At 61.3% G+C, this 25291-nt stretch overlaps 2 protein-coding genes across 3 annotated transcripts; both read left to right on the top strand.

Annotated features, from left to right (window-relative positions):
* The first annotated feature begins 876 nt into the window (after positions 1-876).
* Positions 877-13177, top strand: CHRNB1 (cholinergic receptor nicotinic beta 1 subunit). Its single transcript, XM_045001403.1, has 10 exons — positions 877-950; positions 2158-2202; positions 3770-3879; positions 4020-4128; positions 5067-5187; positions 6937-7128; positions 8528-8751; positions 9061-9233; positions 10801-10948; positions 12949-13177. The coding sequence occupies exons 1-10, from the start codon at positions 924-926 to the stop codon at positions 13087-13089; spliced, it is 1290 nt and encodes a 429-aa protein (XP_044857338.1). The 5' UTR covers positions 877-923; the 3' UTR covers positions 13090-13177.
* A 2842-nt stretch (positions 13178-16019) lies between these two features.
* SAT2 (spermidine/spermine N1-acetyltransferase family member 2) lies at positions 16020-19565 on the top strand. 2 transcript variants are annotated; one of them, XM_045001411.1, is made up of 7 exons: positions 16020-16153; positions 16192-16304; positions 16909-16960; positions 17157-17240; positions 17867-17968; positions 18382-18422; positions 19028-19565. In XM_045001411.1, exons 2-7 carry the CDS (start codon positions 16242-16244, stop codon positions 19205-19207), a joined length of 522 nt encoding a protein of 173 aa, XP_044857346.1. In that variant the 5' UTR covers positions 16020-16153; positions 16192-16241; the 3' UTR covers positions 19208-19565. The 2 variants fall into 2 exon arrangements, with proteins under 2 accessions (XP_044857346.1, XP_044857345.1); XM_045001410.1 differs by having other exon boundaries at positions 16044-16304.
* Positions 19566-25291: the final 5726 nt, after the last annotated feature.

The following is a 25291-nucleotide window of genomic DNA, read 5'->3' as shown; positions in this document are numbered from 1 at the left end:
TGGGGGATGGATGGATGGAGGGGGTGGATGAGGATGAATGGGCAGGTTGGGAGATGGATGGATGGATGGATGGGGATGAATGGGCGAGTTGGGGGATGGATGGATGGAGGGGGTGGGTGGGGATGAATGGGCGGGTTGGGGGATGGATGGATGGATGGGGTGGACGGGGATGAATGGGCGGGTTGGGGGATGGATGGATGGATGGATGGATGGATGGGGATGAATGGGCGAGTTGGGGGATGGATGGATGGAGGGGGTGGGTGGGGATGAATGGGCGGGTTGGGAGATGGATGGATGGATGGATGGGGTGGATGGGGATGAAGGGTGGGTGGGGGGATGGATGGATGGATGGGGATGAATGGGGGGGATGGATGGATAGACAGAGGGTGTGTGGAGATGGATGTATGGGTGGGAGCGGATGGATAGATAGATCCTAGGGGTTGTGTGGGGATGGATAGATAGAGGGGTGTGGGGACAGACAGACAGAAGGCTCAGGGGGGACAGCCGGCCGGATGGATGGAGGGATGGATAGCTGTGTATGGGGAAGGATGGATGGATGGATGGAGGGAGGGATGGATAGAGACATAGAGGTGTCTGGGTGGGGATGGATAGAGGGAACGTGTGGGGAGAGGGCAATGGATGGATGGATAGATAGTCGGCTCAGTAGTTAGCTATGACCCATGGAGCAGTACCAGGCTGCAGGGGGGTGTGATGGGGAACCACACACACACACACACACACACACACACACACACACACACACACACACACACACACACACACACACACACACTTTCCCTCTCCCGGCAGTGGCGGGCGGCTTGGAGACCGAGGAGCGTCTCCTGGAGAAGCTGTTTGAGAACTACAACCCCAACGTCCGCCCCGCCCGCACCCTCACCGACAAGGTGTTCGTCCGGGTGGGCATGTCGCTCTCCCAGCTCATCAGCCTGGTGAGGAACCAGAGTTCTAGATCAGTCGCACACACCCTGGAATGTTCTAGACCAGGTTCTAGGTCGTCCTACTGGGCCAGAGCTCCTGGTCCTTTGCTGGCAAAAAAAAGAGACCACGTTCTAGATTAGTGTACACGTGGGATGGTGGATGAGCCGCTCAGACTGTTCTAGACCATGTTCTAGACCAGTCTAGTGCCTGTAGCTCCTGGTCCTCGATGGCCCCGAAGGGACTGCAATCTAGATTGGCTTTTTTGGGGGGGAGGGGGTGTCTGGGCTGCTCAACCATCAAACCTTTTCTAGCTCCGCTGTATGGCACGGCCAGGCGCGCCGCCCAGAGGCGACTCTCCTCTAGGCTCGCTCCCTGACGACGTTCCAGACTGGTTACCGAGGCTATTTCAGGCTGGGTTCTAGAGTGGCCTAGAACACAGCAACTCCTGATCGATACCGGCCAGTGGGTGCCGTGTTCTGAGGTGACCGCCTTGGCAGCAGCCTAGACCAATCACCCCCCGCCCCAGTGCTATCTAGAGCAGCCTAGAACAGGACCCTGTGTCCTAGATGGTCTCCCCAGTGACGCTCCAGAGCCGTTCTAGCCCATGTGCTAGAGCGGCCTAGCTCACCTCTGCTCCTGTGCTGCACCGACTGTGTTCTAGAGTAGCTTTCCGGTCGTTTCTTCCAGGCCAGGGCCCAAAGCCATGCTAGAGCGACCTAGAACGCGGTTGCGTCGGCTGTGACGCCCGGGCCTCTCGCTCTAGATTTCTTTCTTGAGGCAGCTAGCGCCCGTGGGGGGGGGGGGGAGGGCAGCAGGACCCCCGGCTCTGGCAGGGAGAGGGTTAAGGACCTCCCGCCCGCCCCCTTGGCCCGCGGACAGAGACAGCAGCTGTCACGGAGCCCGTCCTCGGCACGTTATAAATAGCAGTAGACGGGGAAGCGGGGGGAGGACATAGGGCTGGAGGGGGAGGGGACGCTGGATACGTGCATGGGGTTGGCACGTCTCAGCTCCATCTGCTCCCCCCACCAAAAACCCACCCCCACTGGCGGGTCCCCCCCGAAAGGGCCCTAGTCCTCCCAAGATCCCCCCACCGGGAGGGGCATTCTCAAGGGGTTTACACGGGGGGCAGGTACCGATCCTGGGCAGGGGGCAGGATTCTGGAGGCGAAGGGGGCATCCCCCGAATGACTTTTTAACCTTTTCTCACCCCCCCCCCCAGAACGAAAAAAACGAGGAGCTGACCACGAAGGTGTATATGGACCTGGTGGGTACCTCCCCCCCCACCCCAAAATATTGCCATGCCTACTGCCCCCCCTCCCCCGTATCCCATCCCAGATTGGGGGGGGGGGGCTGCGTTCCCCAGTCTGCCTCTTCGCACCTGGGCAGGTTGCTGGCGCCACCTGATGGCTGCTGGGGGGAAGTGCGGGGGTAGATTTCTGGTCGGGGGGGGGCCTCTGTGGGTTATAAAAGGGGGGGGGATGAGGAAAGGTGCCCCAGCTCTGCTTCCTTATTTATAACAGGAGCTGGGAGGGGGGGCTGGTCCGTTCCCAGCTCAGCCACAGACGGCGTGCAGGTCACTGCGTGCCTCAGTTTCCCTATTCGTGCCATGGGGCAAACAGCCCTGCCCGGCCTCACAGGATGGGGTGGGGGTGGGAGGACAAACACAGGGGGAGGAGCTTGCTTGCTTGCTTGCGTTCACACTCATCCGCTCTTTGTTTCATGCTCTTTCTTTCTTTCACACTCATCCATTCTTTTTTCTTACTTTCTTTCACACTCGCCTTTTCTCTTTCTTTCTTTCTTTCTTTCTTTCTTTCACATTCATCTTTTCTCTTTCTTTCTTTCTTGCATTCTTTCACACTCATCTTTTCTTTTTCTTTCTTTCTTTCACACTCTTTCTTTCTTTCTTTCTTTCACACTCATCCATTCTTTTTTCTTTCTTTCTTTCACATTCATCTTTTCTCTTTCTTTCTTTCTTGCATTCTTTCACACTCATCTTTTCTTTTTCTTTCTTTCTTTCACACTCATCCATTCTTTGTTTCATGCTCTTTCTTTCTTTCACACTCATCCATTCTTTTTTCTTACTTTCTTTCACACTTGTCTTTTCTCTTTCTTTCTTTCACACTCATCTTTTCTTTCTTTCTTTCACACTCATCCATTCTTTTTTCTTACTTTCTTTCACACTCATCTTCTTTCTTTCTTTCTTTCTTTCTCATCCTTGCATTATTTCACACTCATCTTTTCTTTTTCTTTCTTTCACATTCATCTTTCTTTCTTTCTTTTTTTCTTTCTTTCTTTCTTTCACACTCATCCATTCTTTGTTTCATGCTCTTTCTTTCTTTCTTTCTTTCTTTCTTTCTTTCACACTCATCCATTCTTTTTTCTTACTTTCTTTCATACTCATCTTTCTTTCTTTCTTTCTTTCTTTCTCATCCTTGCATTATTTCACACTCATCTTTTCTTTTTCTTTCTTTCTTTCTTTCTTTCTTTCTTTCTTTCTTTCTTTCACGCTCATCCATTCTTTGTTTCATGCTCTTTCTTTCTTTCACACTCATCCATTCTTTTTTCTTACTTTCTTTCACACTCATCTTCTTTCTTTCTTTCTTTCTTTCTTTCTTTCTTTCTCATCCTTGCATTATTTCACACTCATCTTTTCTCTTTCTTTCTTTCTTTCACACTCATCCATTTTTTTCTTACTTTCTTTCACACTCATTTTTTCTCTTTCTTTCTTTCTTTCTTTCTTTCTTCCACTATTCCCTTTTTCTTTCCTTCTTTCCCACTCACCCCTGTCTCTTTCCCCTCTCCGTCCACCCCTCCCTCTCGGCCGCACTCAGGAGTGGACGGACTATCGCCTGAGCTGGAACGCGTCCGACTTCGACGACATCACGTCCATCCGGACCTCGTCCGACAAAGTCTGGCTCCCGGATATCTACCTCATGAACAAGTGAGCCGGGCGGGGGGCCGGGGCCGGGGGGGCAGCCCGAGGCCCTAGCACCAGCTGAGTGTCCTTCGCCCATGTGGTGCCCCCTCCTTCTTTCTTTCTTTCTTTCTTTCTTTCTTTCTTTCTTTCTTTCTTTCTTTCAGTAACGATGGGAAGTTCGACATCGCCTTGGCTGTGAATGTTTTGGTCTCTCACGTTGGGACCGTTCGCTGGCTTCCCCCAGCCCTGTACCGCAGCAGCTGCAGCATCCAGGTGAGCGGGGCGCGGTGCTGCAGAGGGGTCCCAGCAGGGGGCGCCGTGCTGCAGGGGGCAGAGGGGCTCCAGCAGGGGGTGCTGTTCAGAGGAGCTCAGCAGGGGGGCGCGGTGCTGCAGGGGCCCAGCAGGGGGCGCCGTACCGAGGGCTCCAGCAGGGGGCGCTGTTCAGAGGGGCCCAGCAGGGGGCAGAGGGGGCCAGCAGGGGGCACCGTGGAGAGGGGGCCAGCAGGGGGCGCCATGCTGCAGGGGACAGAAGGATCCAGCAGGGGGCACCGTGCTGAGGGGGCCCAGCAGGGAGCAGAGGGGACCAATAGGGGGCGTGGTGCTGAGGGGCCCAGCAGGGGGTGCCGTGCCGGGGGGCCCAGCAGGGAGCGCCATGCCGAGGGTCATGCAGGGGGCGCCATGCAGCAGGGCCCAGCAGGGGGCGCCGTGCCGAGAGTCCAGCAGGGGGCGCCATGCAGCAGGGCCCAGCAGGGGGCGCCGTGCCAAGAGTCCAGCAGGGGGCGCCATGCAGCAGGGCCCAGCAGGGGGCGCCGTACCGAGGGCTCCAGCAGGGGGCGCTGTTCAGAGGGGCCCAGCAGGGGGCAGAGGGGGCCTGCAGGGGGCGCCATGCTGCAGGGGACAGAAGGATCCAGCAGGGGGCACCGTGCTGAGGGGGCCCAGCAGGGAGCAGAGGGGACCAATAGGGGGCGTGGTGCTGAGGGGCCCAGCAGGGGACGCCATACAGGGGGGGCCCATCAGGGGGCGCAGTGCCTAGGGCTCCAGCAGGGGGTGCAGTGCAGCAGGGCCCAGCAGGGGGCGCCGTGCCGAGAGTCCAGCAGGGGGCGCCGTGCCGGGGGCCCAGCAGGGGCGCGGTGCCGAGGGCCCAGCAGGGGGCGCCGCGTCCACGCCGTCTCTCCCCCGCCCAGGTGACCTACTTCCCCTTCGACTGGCAGAACTGCAGCATGGTGTTCCAGTCGTACGCCTACAGCGCCGCCGAGCTCGGCCTCCTGCACCCGCTGGGCGAGGACGGGCGCGAGGTGCGCGAGATCGTCGTCTTCGACAACACCTTCATCGGTGAGCCGGGCACGCCGCCCCCACAGCTACGCCCCCACAGCTACGCACAGACACACACACAGCTACACACACACAGCTACGCACGCAGCGCTACACACACACACAGCTACACACACACAGCTACACACACACAGCTACGCACAGACACACACACACAGCTACGCACACGGAGCTACACACACACACAGCTACACACACACAGCTACACACACACACAGCTACGCACAGACACACACACACAGCTACGCACACACAGCTACGCACGCAGAGCTACACACACACACGGCTACATACACACAGCTACACACACACAGCTAGGCACAGACACACACACAGCTACACACACAGAACTACACACACACACACACACAGAGCTACACACAGACACACACAGCTACACACAGACACACACACAGCTACACACACACAGCTACACACACACAGCTACGCACACGGAGCTACACACACACACAGAGCTACACACACACACAGAGCTACACATGCACAGCTACACACTGACACACACACACAGAGACACGCAGACACACACAGCTACGCACAGACACACACAGAGCTACACACAGAGACACACACATACACAGAGCTACACACAGACACACACAGCTACACACAGATACACACACACAGAGCTACGCATGCACAGCTACACACTCACACACACACACAGACACACACACAGCTACGCACACAGAGCTACACACAGACACACACACAGCTACACACACACACAACCGCACCCACAGCTACACATACACAGCTACGCACACAGAGCTACACACAGACACACACAGCTACACACACACAGATACACACACACAGAGCTACGCATGCACACACATCACAGAGTCACACATGCACAATCACAACACACACAGAGCTACACAGACACACACACATACACACAGCTATACACACAGAGCTACAAGTGCACAATCAAAATACACACCTACACAAACACATTCACAGCTACACATGAACACACAACACACAGAGCTACACACACACACACAACCACAACACACACACAAATAGAGTTACACACACACCTACACATGCACAGCCATGCACACAACACACCATCATCTCAAACACGCACAGAGCTACACACATGGCCATCTCTCTGTTACACACACACAGACCGGCATGCACAAACACAACACACACAGAGCTACAGAGAGAGAGAGAGAGGTACACACACACAGCCATATCTCACATGCCACCACAACACACAGAGCAACACACATACATTGACAACCACCACATGCACACAGGAACAACCACGCAACCACAACACACAGCTACACACACCCGCACAGTGTCTCACGCATGACCACAACACACACAGAGCAACACACATACAGCCGTGATGCACACAACAAACGAAACCCAGAGCGATACACAGACAAAGCCACAACACACACAGGCAGAATGACACCCAGCCGCACCACAAACGCAGTGACACACGCACAAAGCTACCCCACACACAGAGTGACACACATACAACATGACACACACAGCGCCAGCTATGCACACCCACCCCCCCCACACACACACACAGTTACTTGACACATAGACACAACCTGCACAGCATCACACAGCCAATCCCTGCATATTCAGTGATCCCACTACTGCCACCAATGGTCTCTGGGCCCCACTCCCCTGCCACTCCTAGTGGGGTGACTCCGGATTGGCACCCCTTTGCCCCTGACCCGCTTCTCTGCCCTCCAGACAACGGGCAGTGGGAGATCCGGCACAAGCCGGCGCGGCGCAACACGCTACCCGGGGAGCCACAACACGAGGACGTGACCTTCTACCTCATCATCCGCCGCAAGCCGCTCTTCTACATCATCAACGTCATCATCCCCTGCATCCTCATCACCATCCTGGCCATCTTCGTCTTCTACCTGCCCCCCGACGCCGGTGGGTGCCGGGCAGACGGGCACAGGATGCCCGTGGGGCAGTGGGGGGCGGGGGAAGGGCTGGACCCATTCCAGGGGGGCAGGAATCCGGTGCCAGGTTTTCCTCTCCTCTCAGGAACTGCCTCCTTTCCAGGGGGGCGAGGAATCCAGTGCCAGGACTCCGGTCTCCCTCAGCAGACCTGAGTCCATCCTAGATGGGCACCAGAATCGCCTATTCCTAGGGAGAGACCAGATGGCATGTTAGATGGGCACCAGAATCCCCTGTGCCTGGGGAGAGACCAGACGCCATGTTAGATGGGCACCAGAATCCCCTGTGCCTGGGGAGAGACCAGACGCCATGTTAGATGGGCACCAGAATCCCCTTTGCCTGGGGAGAGACCAGACGCCATGTTAGATGGGCACCAGAATTGCCTGTGCCTGGGGAGAGACCAGACGCCATGTTAGATGGGCACCAGAATTGCCTGTGCCTGGGGAGAGACCAGACGCCATGTTAGATGGGCACCAGAATCCCCTGTGCCTGGGGAGAGACCAGACGCCATGTTAGATGGGCACCAGAATCCCCTGTGCCTGGGGAGAGACCAGACGCCATGGTAGATGGGCACCAGAATCCCCTGTGCCTGTGGAGAGACCAGACGCCATGGTAGATGGGCACCAGAATCCCCTGTGCCTGGGGAGAGACCAGAGGCCATGTTAGATGGGCACCAGAATCCCCTGTGCCTGTGGAGAGACCAGACGCCATGGTAGATGGGCACCAGAATCCCCTGTGCCTGGGGAGAGACCAGACGCCATGGTAGATGGGCACCAGACTCCCCTGTGCCTTGGGAGAGACCAGAGGCCATGGTAGATGGGCACCAGAATCCCCTGTGCCTGGGGAGAGACCAGACGCCATGGTAGATGGGCACCAGAATCGCCTGTGCCTGGGGAGAGACCAGACGCCATGTTAGATGGGCACCAGAATCCCCTGTGCCTGGGGAGAGACCAGACACCATGTGAGATGGGCACCAGACTCCCCTGTGCCTGGGGAGAGACCAGACGCCATGTTAGATGGGCACCAGAATCCCCTGTGCCTGGGGAGAGACCAGACGCCATGTTAGATGGGCACCAGAATCCCCTGTGCCTGGGGAGAGACCAGACGCCATGTTAGATGGGCACCAGACTCCCCTGTGCCTGGGGAGAGACCAGAGGCCATGTTAGATGGGCCCCACAACCCCTCTCATGGGGAGAGACCAGAGGCCAGGCTAGACGGGCACCAGAATCCCCTGTGCCAGGGACAGAGGCCATGTGAGATGGGCCCCACAACCCCTCTCATGGGGAGCGACCAGAGGCCAGGCTAGACGGCCACGGGTCTCCCAGTTCTCCCCGGGCCCGGCTGACCCCCCACCTCCGCGGTCTCTGCGCAGGGGAGAAGATGACCCTCTCCATCTTCGCCCTGCTCACCCTCACCGTCTTCCTGCTGCTGCTGGCGGACAAGGTGCCGGAGACCTCGCTGGCCGTCCCCATTATCGTCAAGTACCTCATGTTCACCATGATCCTGGTGACCTTCTCCGTCATCCTCAGCGTGGTGGTGCTCAACCTGCACCACCGCTCGCCCAACACCCACGACATGCCCTTCTGGGTCCGGCAGGTAACGCGCCCCCTCCGCCCCCGGCTGCCCCCCGGCCCCAGGGCGGGGCCTGGCTGGCTCGGGGGGGCGGGGAATGGGGCAGGGGCCTGTCCCCTCTGGGGGGCGCCGGCTCCCCCCCGGCCCCAGGGCAGGGACTGGCTGGCTCAGGGGGGCGGGGAATGGGGCAGGGGCCTGTCCCCTCTGGGGGGCGCCGGCTCCCCCCCGGCCCCAGGGCAGGGACTGGCTGGCTCAGGGGGGCGGGGAATGGGGCAGGGGCCTGTCCCCTCTGGGGGGCTCATGGAAGGGTCCTGGATTCTCTCTCCTGGGCAGATTTTCATTCACCGGCTCCCACGGTACCTGGGGCTGCAGCGGCCGAAACCGGAGGCCGTCCTGAAACCGCCCCCGGCCCCCAGGCGGGAACTGGGGGTCAAGAGCAACCGAGGCACGGACGAGTATTTCATCCGCAAGCCCACCTGTGACTTCCTCTTCCCCAAGCCCAGCAGGTCGGATGGGGGGCGCCGTGGGGCAGGGACCGGGGCGGGGGGCTCAGCAGGGGGCACTCTCCCCTGGCAGGCGGGGCTGGCCCCAGGGCGGCGCTAGGGGGCGCTGTGTGGGGCAGAGTTTTTCAGCATTTTCTTCCGTCTCTCTGAATTCCCCTGTGGAGTTTCAGCCAGATGCGAGGTTCCCCTTTCCTTCCGGGCCTAAAAGGCTGTGCAGGTGTTAAGCAGCCCTCGTGCCCCACCCCAGAGGTGGCCGCCTCTCAGCTCCGGGCGAGGGGTCCCTGGGTAACCGGCCGCCCCGCCCCAGAGGTGGCTGCATCTCAGCGCCGGGCGAGGGGTCCCTGGGTAACCGGCCGCCCTGCCCCAGAGGTGGCTGCATCTCAGCGCCGGGCGAGGGGTCCCTGGGTAACCGGCCGCCCCGCCCCAGAGGTGGCCGCATCTCAGCTCCGGGCGAGGGGTCCCTGGGTAACCGGCCGCCCCGCCCCAGAGGTGGCTGCATCTCAGCGCCGGGCGAGGGGTCCCTGGGTCACCGGCCGCCCCGCCCCAGAGGTGGCTGCATCTCAGCGCCGGGCGAGGGGTCCCTGGGTAACCAGCCGCCCCGCCCCAGAGGTGGCTGCATCTCAGCGCCGGGCGAGGGGTCCCTGGGTAACTGGCCGCCCCGCCCCAGAGGTGGCTGCATCTCAGCGCCGGGCGAGGGGTCCCCGGGTAACCGGCCGCCCCGCCCCAGAGGTGGCTGCATCTCAGCGCCGGGCGAGGGGTCCCCGGGTAACTGGCCGCCCCACCCCAGAGGTGGGCGCATCTCAGCGCCGGGCGAGGGGTGCCTGGGTACCCGGCCGCCCCGCCCCAGAGGTGGCCGCATCTCAGCGCCGGGCGAGGGGTCCCTGGGTAACCGGCCGCCCCGCCCCAAAGATGGGCGCATCTCAGCGCCGGGCGAGGGGTCCCTGGGTAACCGGCCGCCCCGCCCCAAAAATGGGCGCATCTCAGCGCCGGGCGAGGGGTCCCTGGGTAACCGGCCGCCCTGCCCCAGAGGTGGGCGCATCTCAGTGCCCGGCGAGGGGTCCCTGGGTAACCGGCCGCCCCGCCCCAGAGGTGGCCACATCTCAGCGCTGGGTGAGGGGTCCCTGGGTCACCGGCTGCCCCACCCCAGAGGTGGCTGCATCTCAGTGCCGGGCGAGGGGTCCCGGGGTATCCAGCCGCCCCGCCCCAGAGGTGGCTGCATCTCAGTGCCGGGCGAGGGGTCCCGGGGTATCCAGCCGCCCCGCCCCAGAGGTGGCCGCATCTCAGCGCCGGGCGAGGGGTCCCTGGGTAACCGGCCGCCCCGCCCCAGAGGTGGCCGCATCTCAGCGCTGGGTGAGGGGTCCCTGGGTCACCGGCTGCCCCACCCCAGAGGTGGCTGCATCTCAGTGCCGGGCGAGGGGTCCCTGGGTAACCGGCCGCCCCGCCCCAGAGGTGGCTGCATCTCAGTGCCGGCCGAGGGGTCCCGGGGTAACCGGCCGCCCCGCCCCAGAGGTGGCCACATCTCGTGGGCCCCTGTGGAGGTCTTCCCGGCAATTCCCGGTGGTCCCTTCAGGTTCTCCCAGGACCCGTTCTCGCAGGACCTAAGGCGGTTCATCGACGGGCCGAGCGAATGCCTCGTCCTGCCGCCCGACCTCAAGTCCGCCATGGCCGCCGTCACCTACATCGCCCGGCAGCTGCAGGGCCAGGAGGACTACGACACGGTGAGTGGGGAGCGGCCGCCTGCCCATCACTCGTGGACTCTGGCTCCGGACCCAGCCAACGCCCCCCTGCCCCGGTCCCCGGGATCGGAGCTTGTCTGTCCAGCACCGAGCACAGTGGGCCAGTTTGGGAGGGTCTCTGGGGGAGCGTTGGGGGCCCCTATGGGTCAGGGTTAAGGGGGGGCCAGTGGGTCAGGCTTGGAGGGTGGGGAAGATTGGGGGGGGCGTTGGTGGGGCAGGCTTGGGCCAATGGGGCAGGTTTGGGGGGATCCGTGGGGCAAGCTTAGGGGCCAAGGGGTCAAACTGAGGGGGGCCTGAGGCAGGACTAGGGGGCTGGTGGGGCGGGGTTAGAGGCCAGCTGGTCAAGTTTGGGGGGGTCTTAGGGGATCTGTGGCTCAGGGTTAAGGGGGGGCCAATGGGGCAGGCTTGGGGGGTTGGGGAGGTTTATGGGGGTCAGTGGGGCAGGGTTGGGGGCTGCAGTGGAGCAGGGTTATGGGGCAGACAAGAGGGCAGACTTAGGGGCTGGTGGGAAGGTGTATGGGGGTCAGTGGGGCAGGGTTGGGGGCTGCAGTGGAGCAGGGTTATGGGCTGCCAATGGGACAGACTTAGGGGCTGGTGGGAAGGTGTATGGGGATCAGTGGGGCAGGGTTGGGGGCTATGATAGGGCAGGGTTATGGGCCACCAATGGGACAGACTTAGGGGGTGGTGGGGAGGTGTATGGGGGTCAGTGGAGCAGGGTTGGGATCTGCAGTGGGGCAGGGTTATGGGCAGCCAATGGGACAGACTTAGGGGCTGGTGGGAAGGTGTATGGGGGTCAGTGGGGCAGGGTTGGGGGCTGCAGTGGGGCAGGGTTATGGGCCGCCAATGGGACAGACGTAGGGGGTGGTGGGGAGGTGTATGGGGGTCAGTGGGGCAGGGTTGGGGGCTGCAGTGGGGCAGGGTTATGGGGCGGACAAGGGGGCAGACTTAGGGGGTGGTGCGAAGGTGTATGGGGATCAGTGGGGCAGGGTTGGGGGCTGCAGTGGGGCAGGGTTATGGGGCGGACAAGGAGGCAGACTTAGGGGGTGGTGGGAAGGTGTATGGGGGTCAGTGGGGCAGGGTTGGGGGCTGCAGTGGGGCAGGGTTATGGGGCGGACAAGGAGGCAGACTTAGGGGCTGGTGGGAAGGTGTATGGGGGTCAGTGGGGCAGGGTTGGGGGCTGCAGTGGGGCAGGGTTATGGGCAGCCAATGGGACAGACTTAGGGGCTGGTGGGAAGGTGTATGGGGATCAGTGGGGCAGGGTTGGGGGCTATGATAGGGCAGGGTTATGGGCCGCCAATGGGACAGACTTAGGGGGTGGTGGGGAGGTTTATGGGGGGTCAGTGGGGCAGGGTTGGGGCCCACAATGGGGCAGGGTTATGGGGCAGACAAGGAGGCAGACTTAGGGGGTGGTGCGAAGGTGTATGGGGATCAGTGGGGCAGGGTTGGGGGCTGCAGTGGGGCAGGGTTATGGGGCAGACAAGGAGGCAGACTTAGGGGGTGGTGCGAAGGTGTATGGGGATCAGTGGGGCAGGGTTGGGGGCTGCAGTGGGGCAGGGCTATGGGGCGGACAAGGAGGCAGACTTAGGGGCTGGTGGGAAGGTGTATGGGGGTCAGTGGGGCAGGGTTGGGGGCTGCAGTGGGGCAGGGTTATGGGGCGGACAAGGAGGCAGACTTAGGGGCTGGTGGGAAGGTTTATGGTGGTCAGTGGGGCAGGGTTGGGGGCTATGATATGGGCCGCCAATGGGACAGACTTAGGGGCTGGTGGGAAGGTGTATGGGGATCAGTGGGGCAGGGTTGGGGGCTATGATAGGGCAGGGTTATGGGCCGCCAATGGGACAGACTTAGGGGGTGGTGGGGAGGTTTATGGGGGGTCAGTGGGGCAGGGTTGGGGGTCACTAGGTGCACCTACTCAGCAGAGCGTCAGGGGGCCGCAAGGAGCAGCCCCCCATGTCACTCCCCCCGGGACCCCCATCTCCCCCCAGCTCAAGGAGGACTGGCAGTACGTGGCGATGGTCGTCGACCGTCTCTTCCTCTGGACGTTCATCACCTTCACCAGCGTCGGGACCCTCACCATCTTCCTCGACGCCAGCTACAACCTGCCCCCCGCGCACCCCTTCCCGTGAATCCGGAGTCACTCCCAATCGCGTTCACACCCCGCCGGGGGGGGCAGCGGAGTGACTCCGGATTGGGGGGGAGTCAGTGCTGCCCGTGATCTCCAGAGGGCGCTGTGAGGTGCTGGTTGTTTTCTGAGGCTGAATAAATTCCCCCAGTTTGGTTCACAGTAAAAACGGGTCCTTCGGCTTAATTGAATCCGGTGTCTGGTGGGTTAGAGCAAGGGGGGCTGGGAGCCCGGACTCCTGGGTTCTCTCCCCGGCTCTGAGAGGGGAGCGGGGGCTGGTGGGTCAGAGCGGGGGTGGCTGGGAGCCAGGACTCCTGGGTTGTCTCCCCGGCTCTGGGAGGGGAGTGGGGGCTGGTGGGTTAGAGCAGGGGGGGCTGGGAACCAGGACTCCTGGGTTCTCTCCCCGGCTCCGGGAGGGGAGTGGGGGCTGGTGGGTTAGAGCGGGGGGGCTGGGAGCCAGGACTCCTGGGTTCTCTCCCCGTCTCTGGGAGGGGAGTGGGGGCTGGTGGGTTAGAGCGGGGAGGAGGCTGGGAGCCAGGACTCCTGGGTTCTCTCCCCAGCTCTAGGAGGGGAGTGGGGGCTGGTGGTTAGAGCTGGGGGGGGCTGGGAGCCAGGACTCCTGGGTTCTCTCCCCGGCTCTGGGAGGGGAGTGGGGGCTGGTGGTTAGAGCAGGAGGGGCTGGGAGCCAGGACTCCTGGGTTCTCTCCCCGGCTCTGGGAGGGGAGCGGGGGCTGGTGGGTTAGAGCAGGGGGGGCTGGGAGCCAGGACTCCTGGGTTCTCTCCCCGGCTCTGGGAGGGGAACGGGGGCTGGTGGGTTAGAGCAGGGGGGGCTGGGAGCCAGGACTCCTGGGTTCTCTCCCCGGCTCTGGGAGGGGAGTGGGGGCTGGTGGGTTAGAGCAGGGGGGGCTGGGAGCCAGGACTCCTGGGTTCTCTCCAGCGGCGCACGGCGGAGGGGCGCAGAACAAGACTGATTTTTCTCGCCTCCCTCCCCAACCGGGTCGGGCTCGTCGCCTGCCTGCGGGCGGCTCCCTGGAGAACAGGAACCCCGATACCTGCAGCCCCCTCCCCTCCGCCCGGCCACCCCTTTCCGCGGGCGCCGGGACTTGGTCGGCAGCGATTCCAGCCCCCGGCTCCAGAAAAAGCCCCGAACGTCGGGCCCGGCCCTATCAAAGCGGGACGTCTGGTCGCCCTCGGGGAGCCGCGACCCAGGAACTCCAGCTTGTGCCCTGCGGCTTCGTCCGGGGCGGCTCAGAACCGGCCCGAGCCGGGGGGCTGGCGGGGGATGAGCCTGGCCCGGCTGCCAGGGGGGTTTGGGCAGGAGCCAGAGGCCGGGCCCGGTGCGGATCGTGGAGCTCCTGGGGGCTGAGCCGGCTCCGGCTGCGGGGGGGGACGTTGGGCTCCCGGCAGGGTTTGGAGGGGAGGCTACGAACGGGTGTGGGGGGGCGGCTTGGCTGCGTGGGTCTAAGCACCGCCCCGAGCCAGTGGCCCAGAGGATTCAGGGGGCCTGGGGCAAATTGACCCGCTTTCCGCCCCCCTGGCGGCCCCGTCGTGCGCGGGGGGCGCCCTGGGGCCGCTGCGGTTCGTGCCGCGGGGGGAGCGGCGCCCGCACCTTGTGGCACGGCCGGGCAGGCTCCGGGCGGGGGCCTCCCCACGGGCACATGGAGCCCCCTGCCGGGCCGGTCCCCCGGCTCTGCCCTCCCGGGTCCGCGCCGGTGCTGCAGGCGGGAGCCGACCCTGGGCTGAGGCGCGGCCAGGAGCGCTGCCGCTTACCCCGACCCAGCGAGGGGGGAGCGGGCGGAGTCAGCACTGGTGGGGGGGGGAGCCCAGGGCTCGGGCGCCAGGGGGGCATTGGTAGGGGGGGAAGGTGAGAGCCCAGGGCTGGGGTGGGGGGGAAGCCAGAATTTCCTGGTGTTTTCTTAGCGAACAGGCGTCCTTAGTGTGAACACAAAAGCTCATGATTGAACCGGGAACAGAAACAAACGCTCTGATTGTGGGTGCTTCAAACAATATTTTTTTTTCCCGAAGACCCCCCGGTGCAAAGGGATCCTGTGAGCCAAATGCAGAAACTTTCTGTAAACAATTCTTCTTCTTATGGACGTCGTTTTACAAAGTAACGACTATGAAATTATATGGAGGGCGCAAAAAATAGCTAGTTACGGCTCTGGTTCCCTGCCCGGCTCTGGGAGGGGAGTGGGGCCTGATGGTTAGAGCGGGGGGGCTGGGAGCCAGGACTCCTGGGTCCTTTCCCCGGCTCTGGGAGGGGAGTGGGGGCTGGTGGGTCAGAGCAGGGGGGGCTGGGAGCCATGACTCTTGGGTTCTCTCCCCGGCTCTGGGAGGGGAGTGGGGGCTGGTGCTTAGAGCAGGGGGGGCTGGGAGCCAGGACTCCTGGGTTCTCTCCCCGGCACTGGGAGGGGAGTGGGGGCTGGTGGGTCAGAGCAGGGGGGGCTGGGGTCCAGGACTCCTGGGTTCTCTCCCCGGCTCTGGGAGGGGAGTGGGGGCTGGTGGTTAGAGCAGGGGGGGCTGGGAGCCAGGACTCCTGGGTTCTCTCCCAGGCTCTGGGAGGAGAGTGGGGGCTGGTGGGTTAGAGCAGGGGGGGCTGGGAGCCAGGACTCCTGGGTTCTCTCCCTGGCTCTGGGAGGGGAGTGGGGGCTGGTGGGTTAGAGCAGGGGGGGCTGGAAGCCAGGACTCCTGGGTTCCCTCCCTGGCTCTGGGAGGAGAGTGGGGGCTGGTGGTTAGAGCAGGGGGGGGCTGGGAGCCAGGACTCCTGGGTTCTCTCCCTGGCTCTGGGAGGGGAGTGGGGGCTGGTGGGTTAGAGCAGGGGGGGCTGGGAGCCAGGACTCCTGGGTTCCCTCCCCGGCTCTTGGAGGAGAGTGGGGGCTGGTGGTTAGAGCGGCGGGGGGCTGGGAGCCAGGACTCCTGGGTTCCATTAGCTATTTCGGTGTTGAAAGCGGGAGGTAGGGCCTCTTTCACGGGGGGGATTGTGCCCCATGGAAAGTAGGACGGGGCATAGGGTGTGGGGCAGAGCCAAGTGCATGCTGGGAAATACAATAAATTCTCTCCAGTCGGCCGCTCCCCCTCACTGAGCCGCGGGGAGGGGCGGGGGGCTGCTCCCTCCCGCCGTGACTTTGAACCCAGGCGATCGGCGCGGGAGGGGGAATGGAGTGTGTGCTCCGGCCCTGCAGGGCTGAAGACTGCGCGGACGTCATGCGGATGATAAAGGTAAGGGGGGAACCCAGGAGTCCTGGCTCCCAGCCCCTCCTGCTCTAACCCACCAGCCCCCACTCCCCTCCCAGAGCCGGGGAGAGAACCCAGGAGTCCTGGCTCCCAGCCCACCCTGCTCTAACCACCAGCCCCCACTCCCCTCCCAGAGCCGGGGAGAGAACCCAGGAGTCCTGGCTCCCAGCCCCCCCTGCTCTAACCCACCAGCCCCCACTCCCCTCCCAGAGCTGGGGAGAGAACCCAGGAGTCCTGGCTCCCAGCCCCCCGTGCTCTGACCCACCATCCCCCACTCCCCTCCCAGAGCCGGGGAGAGAACCCAGGAGTCCTGGCTCCCGGCCCACCCTGCTCTAACCACCAGCCCCCACTCCCCTCCCGGAGCTGGGGATAGAAGGGGGAGCATGTGGGGGGGGGGAGCTTTCCATGTGCAGAATGTGGGGCTGGGCAGAGGGAAAGGAATTTGGGGGGGCTGGGGAGAAACGGGGGGCTGGGTGGAGAAGGGATTTCTCGGAGGCTGGAGGGAGGGTTTGGGGGGCTGGATGGAGAGGGGACTTGGGGGGAGATTTGGGGGGGGCTGATCCAGGGGGTTCCCTTTCTGCCCCCCCAGGAGCTGGCAGAGTTTGAGAAGCTCCCGGACCAGGTAGAAATCAGCGACCGAGGTGAGCCCTCCCCCCCGGGGACCTGGGCAGGCACCCCCTCTTCGGGAGCAGGAGGAGGGGAGAGCGAGTGGCCTTTGATGGTGCCCCAGTTTGGGAGGGGGGGGGTTCAGGGAGGTGGGGGGGTCCTGCCTGCGAGTGACAACGGGGTTCTCTCTCCTCCCCTTCCCCCCCATTTCCCCCCAATATCCTCCCCCAGTGCTCCGGGAAGACGGTTTCGCCGACGACCCTTTCTACAGATGCCTGGTGGTGGAGGTCCCGCCCGAGCACCGGAGTCGAGACGGTAATGCCCCCCCCCCAATGCCCCGGGGGGGTACCCCCCCAGACACCCGTGGGGTCCAGAATCCCATCACAGTCATCATCTGCGGGACCCCAAGAGGCCGAAGCCAGCCCAGCCCAGCCCAGCTCCGTGGCAGATTGGGGGAACCCAGCCCCCCGCAACCTCAGTTTTCCCTGTTACATTTACAGCCAGCAAGAGAACCCAGGAGTCCTGGCTCCCAGCCCCCCCTGCTCTAACCCACCAGCCCCCACTGCCCTCCCAGAGCCAGGAAGAGAACCCAGGAGTCCTGGCTCCCAGCCCCCGCTGCTCTCACCCACCAGCCCCCACTCCCCTCCCAGAGCCGGGCAGAGAACCCAGGAGTCCTGGCTCCCAGCCCCCCCCTGCTCTGACCCACCAGCCCCCACAGCAGGGGATAGACTTGGGGGTGCCTGGGGAGCTTTGGGGATGGAGAATGGGGGGCTGAGATCAGGGAAGGGAATTTGGGGGGCACGGAGGTGGGGAATTGGGGGCCGGGTGGAGAAGGGATTTCTCGGAGGCTGGGGGAGGGTTCGGGGGGGCTGGGAGAGTGCAAGGAAGTTGGGGGGGGGTCTAAGGTGGGGGCAGCTGTTGGATTTTGTTCCCCGCCCCAGGACACACCGTCGTGGGGTACGGCCTCTATTTCTTCACCTACAGTACCTGGAAAGGCAGGAACGTCTACATGGAAGACTTGTACGTCATGCCTGAGTTCAGAGGTAGGGACCGGGGGGAGAACGGGGTCGTTTTGGGGTCCCCCCCAGAGACAGCCCCTGCGATGCCTGTAAGGCATCCCCCTGCTCTAACCCACTAGCCCCCACTCCCCTCCCAGAGCCGGGGAGAGAACCCAGGAGTCCTGGCTCCCAGCCCCCCCTGCTCTGAGCCACCAGCCCCCACTCCCCTCCCAGAGCTGGGGAGAGAACCCAGGAGTCCTGGCTCCCAGCCCCCCCTGCTCTAACCCACTAGCCCCCACTCCCCTCCCAGAGCCGGGGAGAGAACCCAGGAGTCCTGGCTCCCAGCCCCCACTCCCCTCCCAGAGCTGGGGAGAGAACCCAGGAGTCCTGGCCCCCAGCCCCCCCTGCTCTAACCACTAGACCCTGCTGTTAACTTGCTCATTTCTCTCCCCACGCAGGTAAAGGGATTGGCAAGAAGCTTATGAGTAAAATTGCAGAGGTAACAGGATGTTGGTCCCTTTCTGGTCCCTTCCTTTCCTTGGTCTCAGATTGCAAGGCAGCCCCCTAGGGGTATCATTGTTCCCGCTTATACCATGGGGGAAACTGAGGCACTGGCCTGGCTCCCAGCCTCTCTTGCTCTAACCACCAGCCCTCACTCCCCTCCCCGAGCCGGGGAGAGAACCCAGGAGTCCTGGCTCCCAGCCCCCCCTGCTCTAACCCACCAGCCCTCACTCCCCTCCCCGAGCCAGGGAGAGAACCCAGGAGTCCTGGCTCCCAGCCCCCCCTGCTCTAACCCACCAGCCCTCACTCCCCTCCCCGAGCCGGGGAGAGAACCCAGGAGTCCTGGCTCCCAGCCCCCCCTGCTCTAACCCACCAGCCCCCACTCCCCTCCCAGAGCTGGGGAGAGAACCCAGGAGTCCTGGCTCCCAGCCCCCCCTGCTCTAACCACCAGCCCCCACTCCCCTCCCAGAGCCAGGGAGAGAACCCAGGAGTCCTGGCTCCCAACCCCCCCTGCTCTAACCCACCAGCCCCCACTCCCCTCCCAGCGCCGGGGAGAGAACCCAGGAGTCCTGGCTCCCAGCCCCCCCTGTTGATCCTTCTCAGATCGGCGTGGACAACAGATGCTCCCAGATGAAGTTCGTGGTGCTGGACTGGAATCGAGCGGCCATCGACTTCTACCGGGGCCACGGGGCGGTGGACCTCACGGCCGCGGAGGGCTGGCACTTCTTCCACGTCGAAGGAGATGCCCTGAAGCAGCTAGCGCGGGGGCAGCTGGGACAGTGACGTGGCCACCAGCCCCCGCTCCCCTCCCAGCGCCGGGGAGAGAACCCAGGAGTCCGGGATCCCAGGCCCCCCTGCTCTGACCCACCAGCCCCTACTCCCCTCCCAGAGCCGGGGAGAGAACCCAGGAGTCCTGGCTCCCACTCCTCTGCTGTAAATCTTCATGGATGCTCCTGTAAAATGCCTTTCTGCTGATCGATTTCTGGGGTGGGGGTTGGTTTCGGGGTCAGACAAGGCTCTGGGAATGAGGATGGTGGGAGGGCCCAGCCCCCCAGCTGCAGGGGGTCTCTAGATCCACTGGGGTCCCGTCTCCCAGCAAGCCCCAGCCTCTAGTGCCTGGAATAAAACCACGGGGAACAAATATTTGTCTGTGTGTAAATCAGTCTCCTCCAGGAATGGCGGGGTGGGAGTTGGGGGCAGACTCAACTAATATCCGTTGGACAGTAGGGGACTCGCCCATGGGGAAGTTGCAGTAGAGGGAGTATGACACACAGTGTCCAAATCATCCCGCAGTGGGCTTGGCTCTCTCGGTCACAGGGGGTCCGGGTAGCGCCCTGGTCATGGTCATGAGACCGTCCTTATGTTCACGGCGCTCTGACCCAGGGCCTGGGGCCGCCTTCAAAGCTGCAGAACGAGGACCATGCTTTATGACTCTGGGTCGGTGGCTCCTGATTATAGGAGCTCCTGGGGGAGCCAGGGATAGAACCCAGGAGTCCTGGCTCCCAGCCCCCCCTGCTCTAACCCACCAGCCCCCACTCCCCTCCCAGAGATGGGGAGAGAACCCAGGAGTCCTGGCTCCCGCCCCCCTGCTCTAACCCACCAGCCCCCACTCCCCTCCCAGAGCCAGGGAGAGAACCCAGGTGTCCTGGCTTCCATCCCCCCACCCCCTTCTAACCATTCGACCCTCCTTCCAGGAGGCCTGGCCGGGGAGATCACAATCATCTGTCCTGGCCTTGGAATCTAGAAATCTACCCATGTATTTATTAAATAAAACCCTACCAAAACAAGCCCCTGTGAGGCCACGCCCCTCTTTCTCCAGGAGCGGACAATCGCGCGTCCGCTTCATGGCCTGCGGGAAGGAGCTCGGCTGCTCCCGCGATCAACCAGGCGGGAACCCCAGGGAAATCCCGTGGCCCCTACGTGACCATAGATTGTGACCTTAGAATGTATACGTCTAAGGGGGGAGGGGCACGGTAGAAGAACCCATACAGAGGAGAAGAGCCTATAGGGAAGAACCTGTGCAGAGGAGAGGAGCCTATAGAGAAGAGCCCATAGAGAGGTGAAGAACCTATAGAGAAGGACCTATAGAGACGAGCCTATAGAAAGGTGAATAGCCCATAGAGAAGGACCCATAGAGAAGAAAAGAGCCTATGCAGTGGTGAAGAGCATATAGAAAAGAGAAGAGCCTATGGAGAGGTGAAGGACCCATAGAGAAGGATCTGTGGAGAGGAGATGAGCCCATAGAGAAGGACCTATAGAGAAAAGAGCCTATAGAGAAGAGAAGAGCCTATAGAGAAGAACCTATAGAGAGAAGAACCTATAGAGAAGAGAGGAGCCTATATAAAGGTGAAGAGCCCACAGAGAAGGACCCATAGAGAATAAAAGAGCCTATAGAGAGGTGAAGAGCCTATGGAGTGGTGAAGAGCACATAGAGAAGGACCTATAGACAAGAGAAGAGCCCATACAGAAGGACCCATAGAGAAAAGAGCCTATAGACAGGTGAAGAGCCTATAGAGTGGTGAAGAGCACATAGAGAAGGACCTATAGACAAGAGAAGAGCCCATACAGAAGGACCCATAGAGAAAAGAGCCTATAGACAGGTGAAGAGCCTATAGAGTGGTGAAGAGCACATAGAGAAGGACCTATAGACAAGAGAAGAGCCCATACAGAAGGACCCATAGAGAAGAGAAGGACCCATGGGGAAGAGCCTATAGAGAGGTGCAGCGCTCATAGAGAAGGACCCACGGAGAAGAGCAGAGCCTACAGAGCAGCACTGCAGCAAGGTGTCTAGACGCTGGCACAACCGCTGCCTATATATTTCCCCCCCTTCCTACGCAGCTGGGGACCCGGCGGTGGCATTCCAAGCGGACAACCTTTCCAGACCTCGTGGCATTCCAGGTCTGTCTCCCCACACATCCTGGGGCGCGTGCACGCCTCTCCGCATTTCCCAAGGACCCTCTCTTGTTCCCTGTCCGCCATAGCTTTATAACGCCTGGTTCTTTCAGGCGAGGAGTCGCAACAGCCGTCATGACCCTCAAGGACAGTGGCCATCTTGGCCGGCGCTAAGGACCGAATCGGGGTGAATTCCCCCAGCACTTGGGGTCCCCAAAATGGCCATCGGAAAGTGTGACCGGTTGTGACGAAAGCTCTCACTTTAGTCCTCCAACAGAACATCTCTCCAAGTCCCGTTAAGACGCAGTGTGTTTCCCACAGCATCTGCCAACACAACCCCACAAGGAGGTTCCAATGAAGGTCAAAACGTACCGTTTCTACTTTAGTAGAACAGAACATTTTTTTGTGTCTGGCCGGGGGGTGGTATTATAAAATCGAGGCTCCGGTACAAAAATTGTGGACGTTGTCTGTTGCGAGGGAACTTTAAAACGTCTCCATTTTTGGAACAAAAACATCCATGGATAAACTTAAGTTGGGAGGTTTCGAACAATCCGAGCGGGTGTGCTAGAATAACTTCTAATAGATGTAACAAGGAGAGCAGAGGGAAACCCGAGACTGCAGATGGATCTTGATAAATTGACGACCGGGGTTATATGCTGCCATCGCCTGGACCGGATGACCCAGGAGACCTTTCCAGTCCTATATAAATATTGGGATTTCTCAAACAAACTTCTGAGGTTTCAACTAGCTCTCCTAGATCTGGCTGGAGTGCCCGGTGGGTGAATTTTGGCAGCCTACGTTATCAAGGATGTCTGAGGTCCTTTGATCCTTCGGCTGTGAATCTGCTACTGGCCGCAGTGGCTAGCAGATATTCTGGGCCTCGCGGGGCTGCCTCTCTGAGGAGACGGGGGCGACTTGAGTCAGGGGTACCCTTGTTTATAACCATCTACAAAGTTCTGCTTCCCTGAACGCAGAAAGAGCAACCGGTGCTCTGGCTTTCTGGCCTGGAGTGCCCAAAAGGCAGTGTGGGCTAGTGAACAGAGCACTGAACGGGGACACCTGAAAGGTCACCCAGATCTTCCAAGTCCCTTTACGTGCCTCCATTTTCCCATCTGCAAAATGGAGATGATATTGACCTTCTCTAAAGCACCTGGAGATCTATAGATGAAAACAGCCAGGTATTAAATTCCTTCTCCTGGCTTCCTCTGATTACAGACTGCTGCAATCACCAAGGCAATCTCCAAGCAGCAGACTGCCTTGGGCAGTCATCTCCCCCACATTCTATTGCTCTCTCACACCTTAAAGGGGTTTAATTGCTCCTTCTGAGCCTTGGGCCATAATGGCACAGCCGTGGGCCATAATGAGGGTCTGTGGATCCAAGACTCCACTGTGTCTGGTTCTGTCCCGCTTCTTCCTCTTGCAGGTGGTGAAGATCCGCCTGGGATGGAGCTGGCATTGATTTTGCTGGTGGCAGCAGCTGTCGTTATGGCTCTCTCATCTTCGTGGTCAAAAGACGTGGCCGCTCGGCCCCGCAACTGGGCGTGTGATTTCCGTCTTTCTGCGCAATAAAGAGTGAGGAGAAACTAGCTCCGATGTCTGATTTCAATAGACTGTTTTGGGGGGGTTCACTTTGGGAACTGGTGTGGAAGGTCTATGGGAAATTCACACCCTGAACGGGGACAAGAAACAGATTTGGACAAAAAGCTGGATCCCTCCCTCCCCTCAAACAAAACAACAAACCCGTGGTGGGAGGGGACTGGAGTGTGGGCAGATCAGAGTCCTGTTAGCAAGATGGAGATGGGTGTCCAGCTATAGGGAAGAGGCCGGGTTGAAGGTCCCTTCGTTAGCCTCTGTAAAGGATTCTACCATGGAAGGGGTTGACCGCTCTAAAATGGTTTGACTGGTAGATCACAATGGCCATAGTGGGTCAGACCAACGGTCCACCGAGCCCAGTGTCCTCTCTTCCAACGGGGGCCGGTGCCAGGCGCTTCCAAGGGAAGGAACCGAACTGGAGCTGGGTCCTTGGAAAGTTGCCGTTGTCGGTTCGGGGTTGTCTCCCCCGACCATCTTGGCTAACATGATGGACCTATCCTCCAGGAACGTATCTAATTCTTTTTCTAACCCTGTTATCCTTTCGGCCTTCACAACATCCCCTGGCAAGGAGTTCCCCAGGTTGGGTCAAGTACTTCCTTTGGTTTGGGTTTAAAGCTGCTGCTTATTAACTTGAGCGGGTGTCCGCCCCGGTCCTTGGGTTATGTGAAAGGGGAAGTAAATTATACCTTCTCCACACCATTCATGATTTGATAGACCTCCATCATCTCCTTCCCAGCAGTCCTCTTTTCCAAGCTAAACAGTCCTGTCTTTTGAATCTCTCCTCGTACAGAAGCTGTTCCACACTCCAGCCAGCACAGTCCCAGTATCGATCCTTGAGGGACCCTGCGGTTTACCGCTCTCCATTCTGAAAACTAACCGGTTATTCCTACCCATCGTTCCCTCTCTTTTATCCAGTTTTTGATCCGGGAGACGACCTTCCCTCTTATACCATGACTGCTTGCTTTGCTTAAGAGCCGTTAGTGAGGGACCTTGTCAAAGGCTTTCAGGAAGTCCGAGTATGCTAGATGCACTGTCCGCGTGTTCGTTGGAGCCCCCTGAAAGAATTCTAATAGATCGGTGAGGCGTGATTTCCCTTTCCAGCAGCTGCGTCGCCTCTTTCTCCAACAAAGCCCGTCCGGCGCCGTGGAAGGCCGAGTCCTCGCAGCACTAGGTGGGGAAATGGAGGCAGGGCGGCCCCTCATCTCCAAGCCTGGCTACAGCTTGGCCACTGGGTTTTGTACGGGGTGTGGGGAGGTCCCAGAAGGGAAACGTTGGGTCGCCCCCCTCAGCCTCCGCACGTGACAGCGTGGGCTGCTGTTAAGCTGTTAGAGGGGCGCCTCGAGGCACTTGTCAGAAAAATGTTCAGGGCTCTGCCAGCCCCCCGTGACAGGAGGTGGCCTTGTGCCCCAACCCATCGTGTCAGGCGGCCTCCTGTCCCACAATGCCCTGGGGCCCATGGAGCGGCCTGCTGTCCCACAATGCTGTGGGGTGGCCTCCTGCTCCACAATGCCCTGGGGCACATGGGGCAGAATGCCCTGGGGCACATGGGGGCGACCGCCTGTGTCCCACAATGCCCTGGGGCACATGGGGGCGACCGCCTGTGTCCCACAATGCCCTGGGGCACATGGGGTGATCACCTGTGTCCCACAATGCCCTGGGGCACATGGGGGCGACCGCCTGTGTTCCACAATGCCCTGGGGCACATGGGGCGACCGCCTGTGTCCCACAATGCCCTGGGGTGGCCTCCTGTCCCACAATGCCCTGGGGCACATGGGGGCGACCGCCTGTGTCCCACAATGCCCTGGGGCATATGGGGTGATCGCCTGTGTCCCACAATGCCCTGGGGTGGCCTCCTGTCCCACAATGCCCTGGGGCACATGGGGGCGACCGCCTGTGTCCCACAATGCCCTGGGGCACATGGGAGCGACCGCCTGTGTCCCACAATGCCCTGGGGCACATGGGGGCGACCGCCTGTGTCCCACAATGCCCTGGGGCACACGGGGCGACCGCCTGTGTCCCACAATGCCCTGGGGCACATGGGGCGACCGCCTGTGTCCCACAATGCCCTGGGGTGGCCTCCTGTCCCACAATGCCCTGGGGCACATGGGGGCGACCGCCTGTGTCCCACAATGCCCTGAGTCACATGGGGTGATCGCCTGTGTCCCACAATGCCCTGGGGTGGCCTCCTGTCCCACAATGCCCTGGGGCACATGGGGTGACCGCCTGTGTCCCACGATGCCCTGGGGCAATCACCTGCGTCCCACAGTGCCCTGGGGTGGCCACCTGTCCCACAATGCCCTGGGGCACATGGGGCGACCGCCTGTGTCCCACAATGCCCTGGGGTGGCCTCCTGTCCCACAATGCCCTGGGGCACATGGGGGC

This window comes from Mauremys mutica, unplaced genomic scaffold (genome assembly GCF_020497125.1).
Source record: "Mauremys mutica isolate MM-2020 ecotype Southern unplaced genomic scaffold, ASM2049712v1 Super-Scaffold_100475, whole genome shotgun sequence".
In the NCBI taxonomy this organism is placed as follows: Eukaryota; Metazoa; Chordata; order Testudines; family Geoemydidae; genus Mauremys; species Mauremys mutica.
This window is presented reverse-complemented; position numbering and strand designations above follow the sequence as displayed.

Coding starts and splice junctions, on each gene's coding strand:
- CHRNB1 (XM_045001403.1), top strand. CDS start 924: ATGTCGCTCTCCCAGCTCATCAGCCTG. Junction 4,129..5,066: donor GCAGCAGCTGCAGCATCCAG/GTGAGCGGGGCG, acceptor TTCGACTGGCAG/AACTGCAGCATGGTGTTCCA. Junction 7,129..8,527: donor CTACCTGCCCCCCGACGCCG/GTGGGTGCCGGG, acceptor GTCTCTGCGCAG/GGGAGAAGATGACCCTCTCC.
- SAT2 (XM_045001411.1), top strand. CDS start 16,242: ATGGAGTGTGTGCTCCGGCCCTGCAGGGCTGAAGACTGCGCGGACGTC. Junction 16,961..17,156: donor GGTAGAAATCAGCGACCGAG/GTGAGCCCTCCC, acceptor ATCCTCCCCCAG/TGCTCCGGGAAGACGGTTTC. Junction 17,241..17,866: donor CGAGCACCGGAGTCGAGACG/GTAATGCCCCCC, acceptor TCCCCGCCCCAG/GACACACCGTCGTGGGGTAC.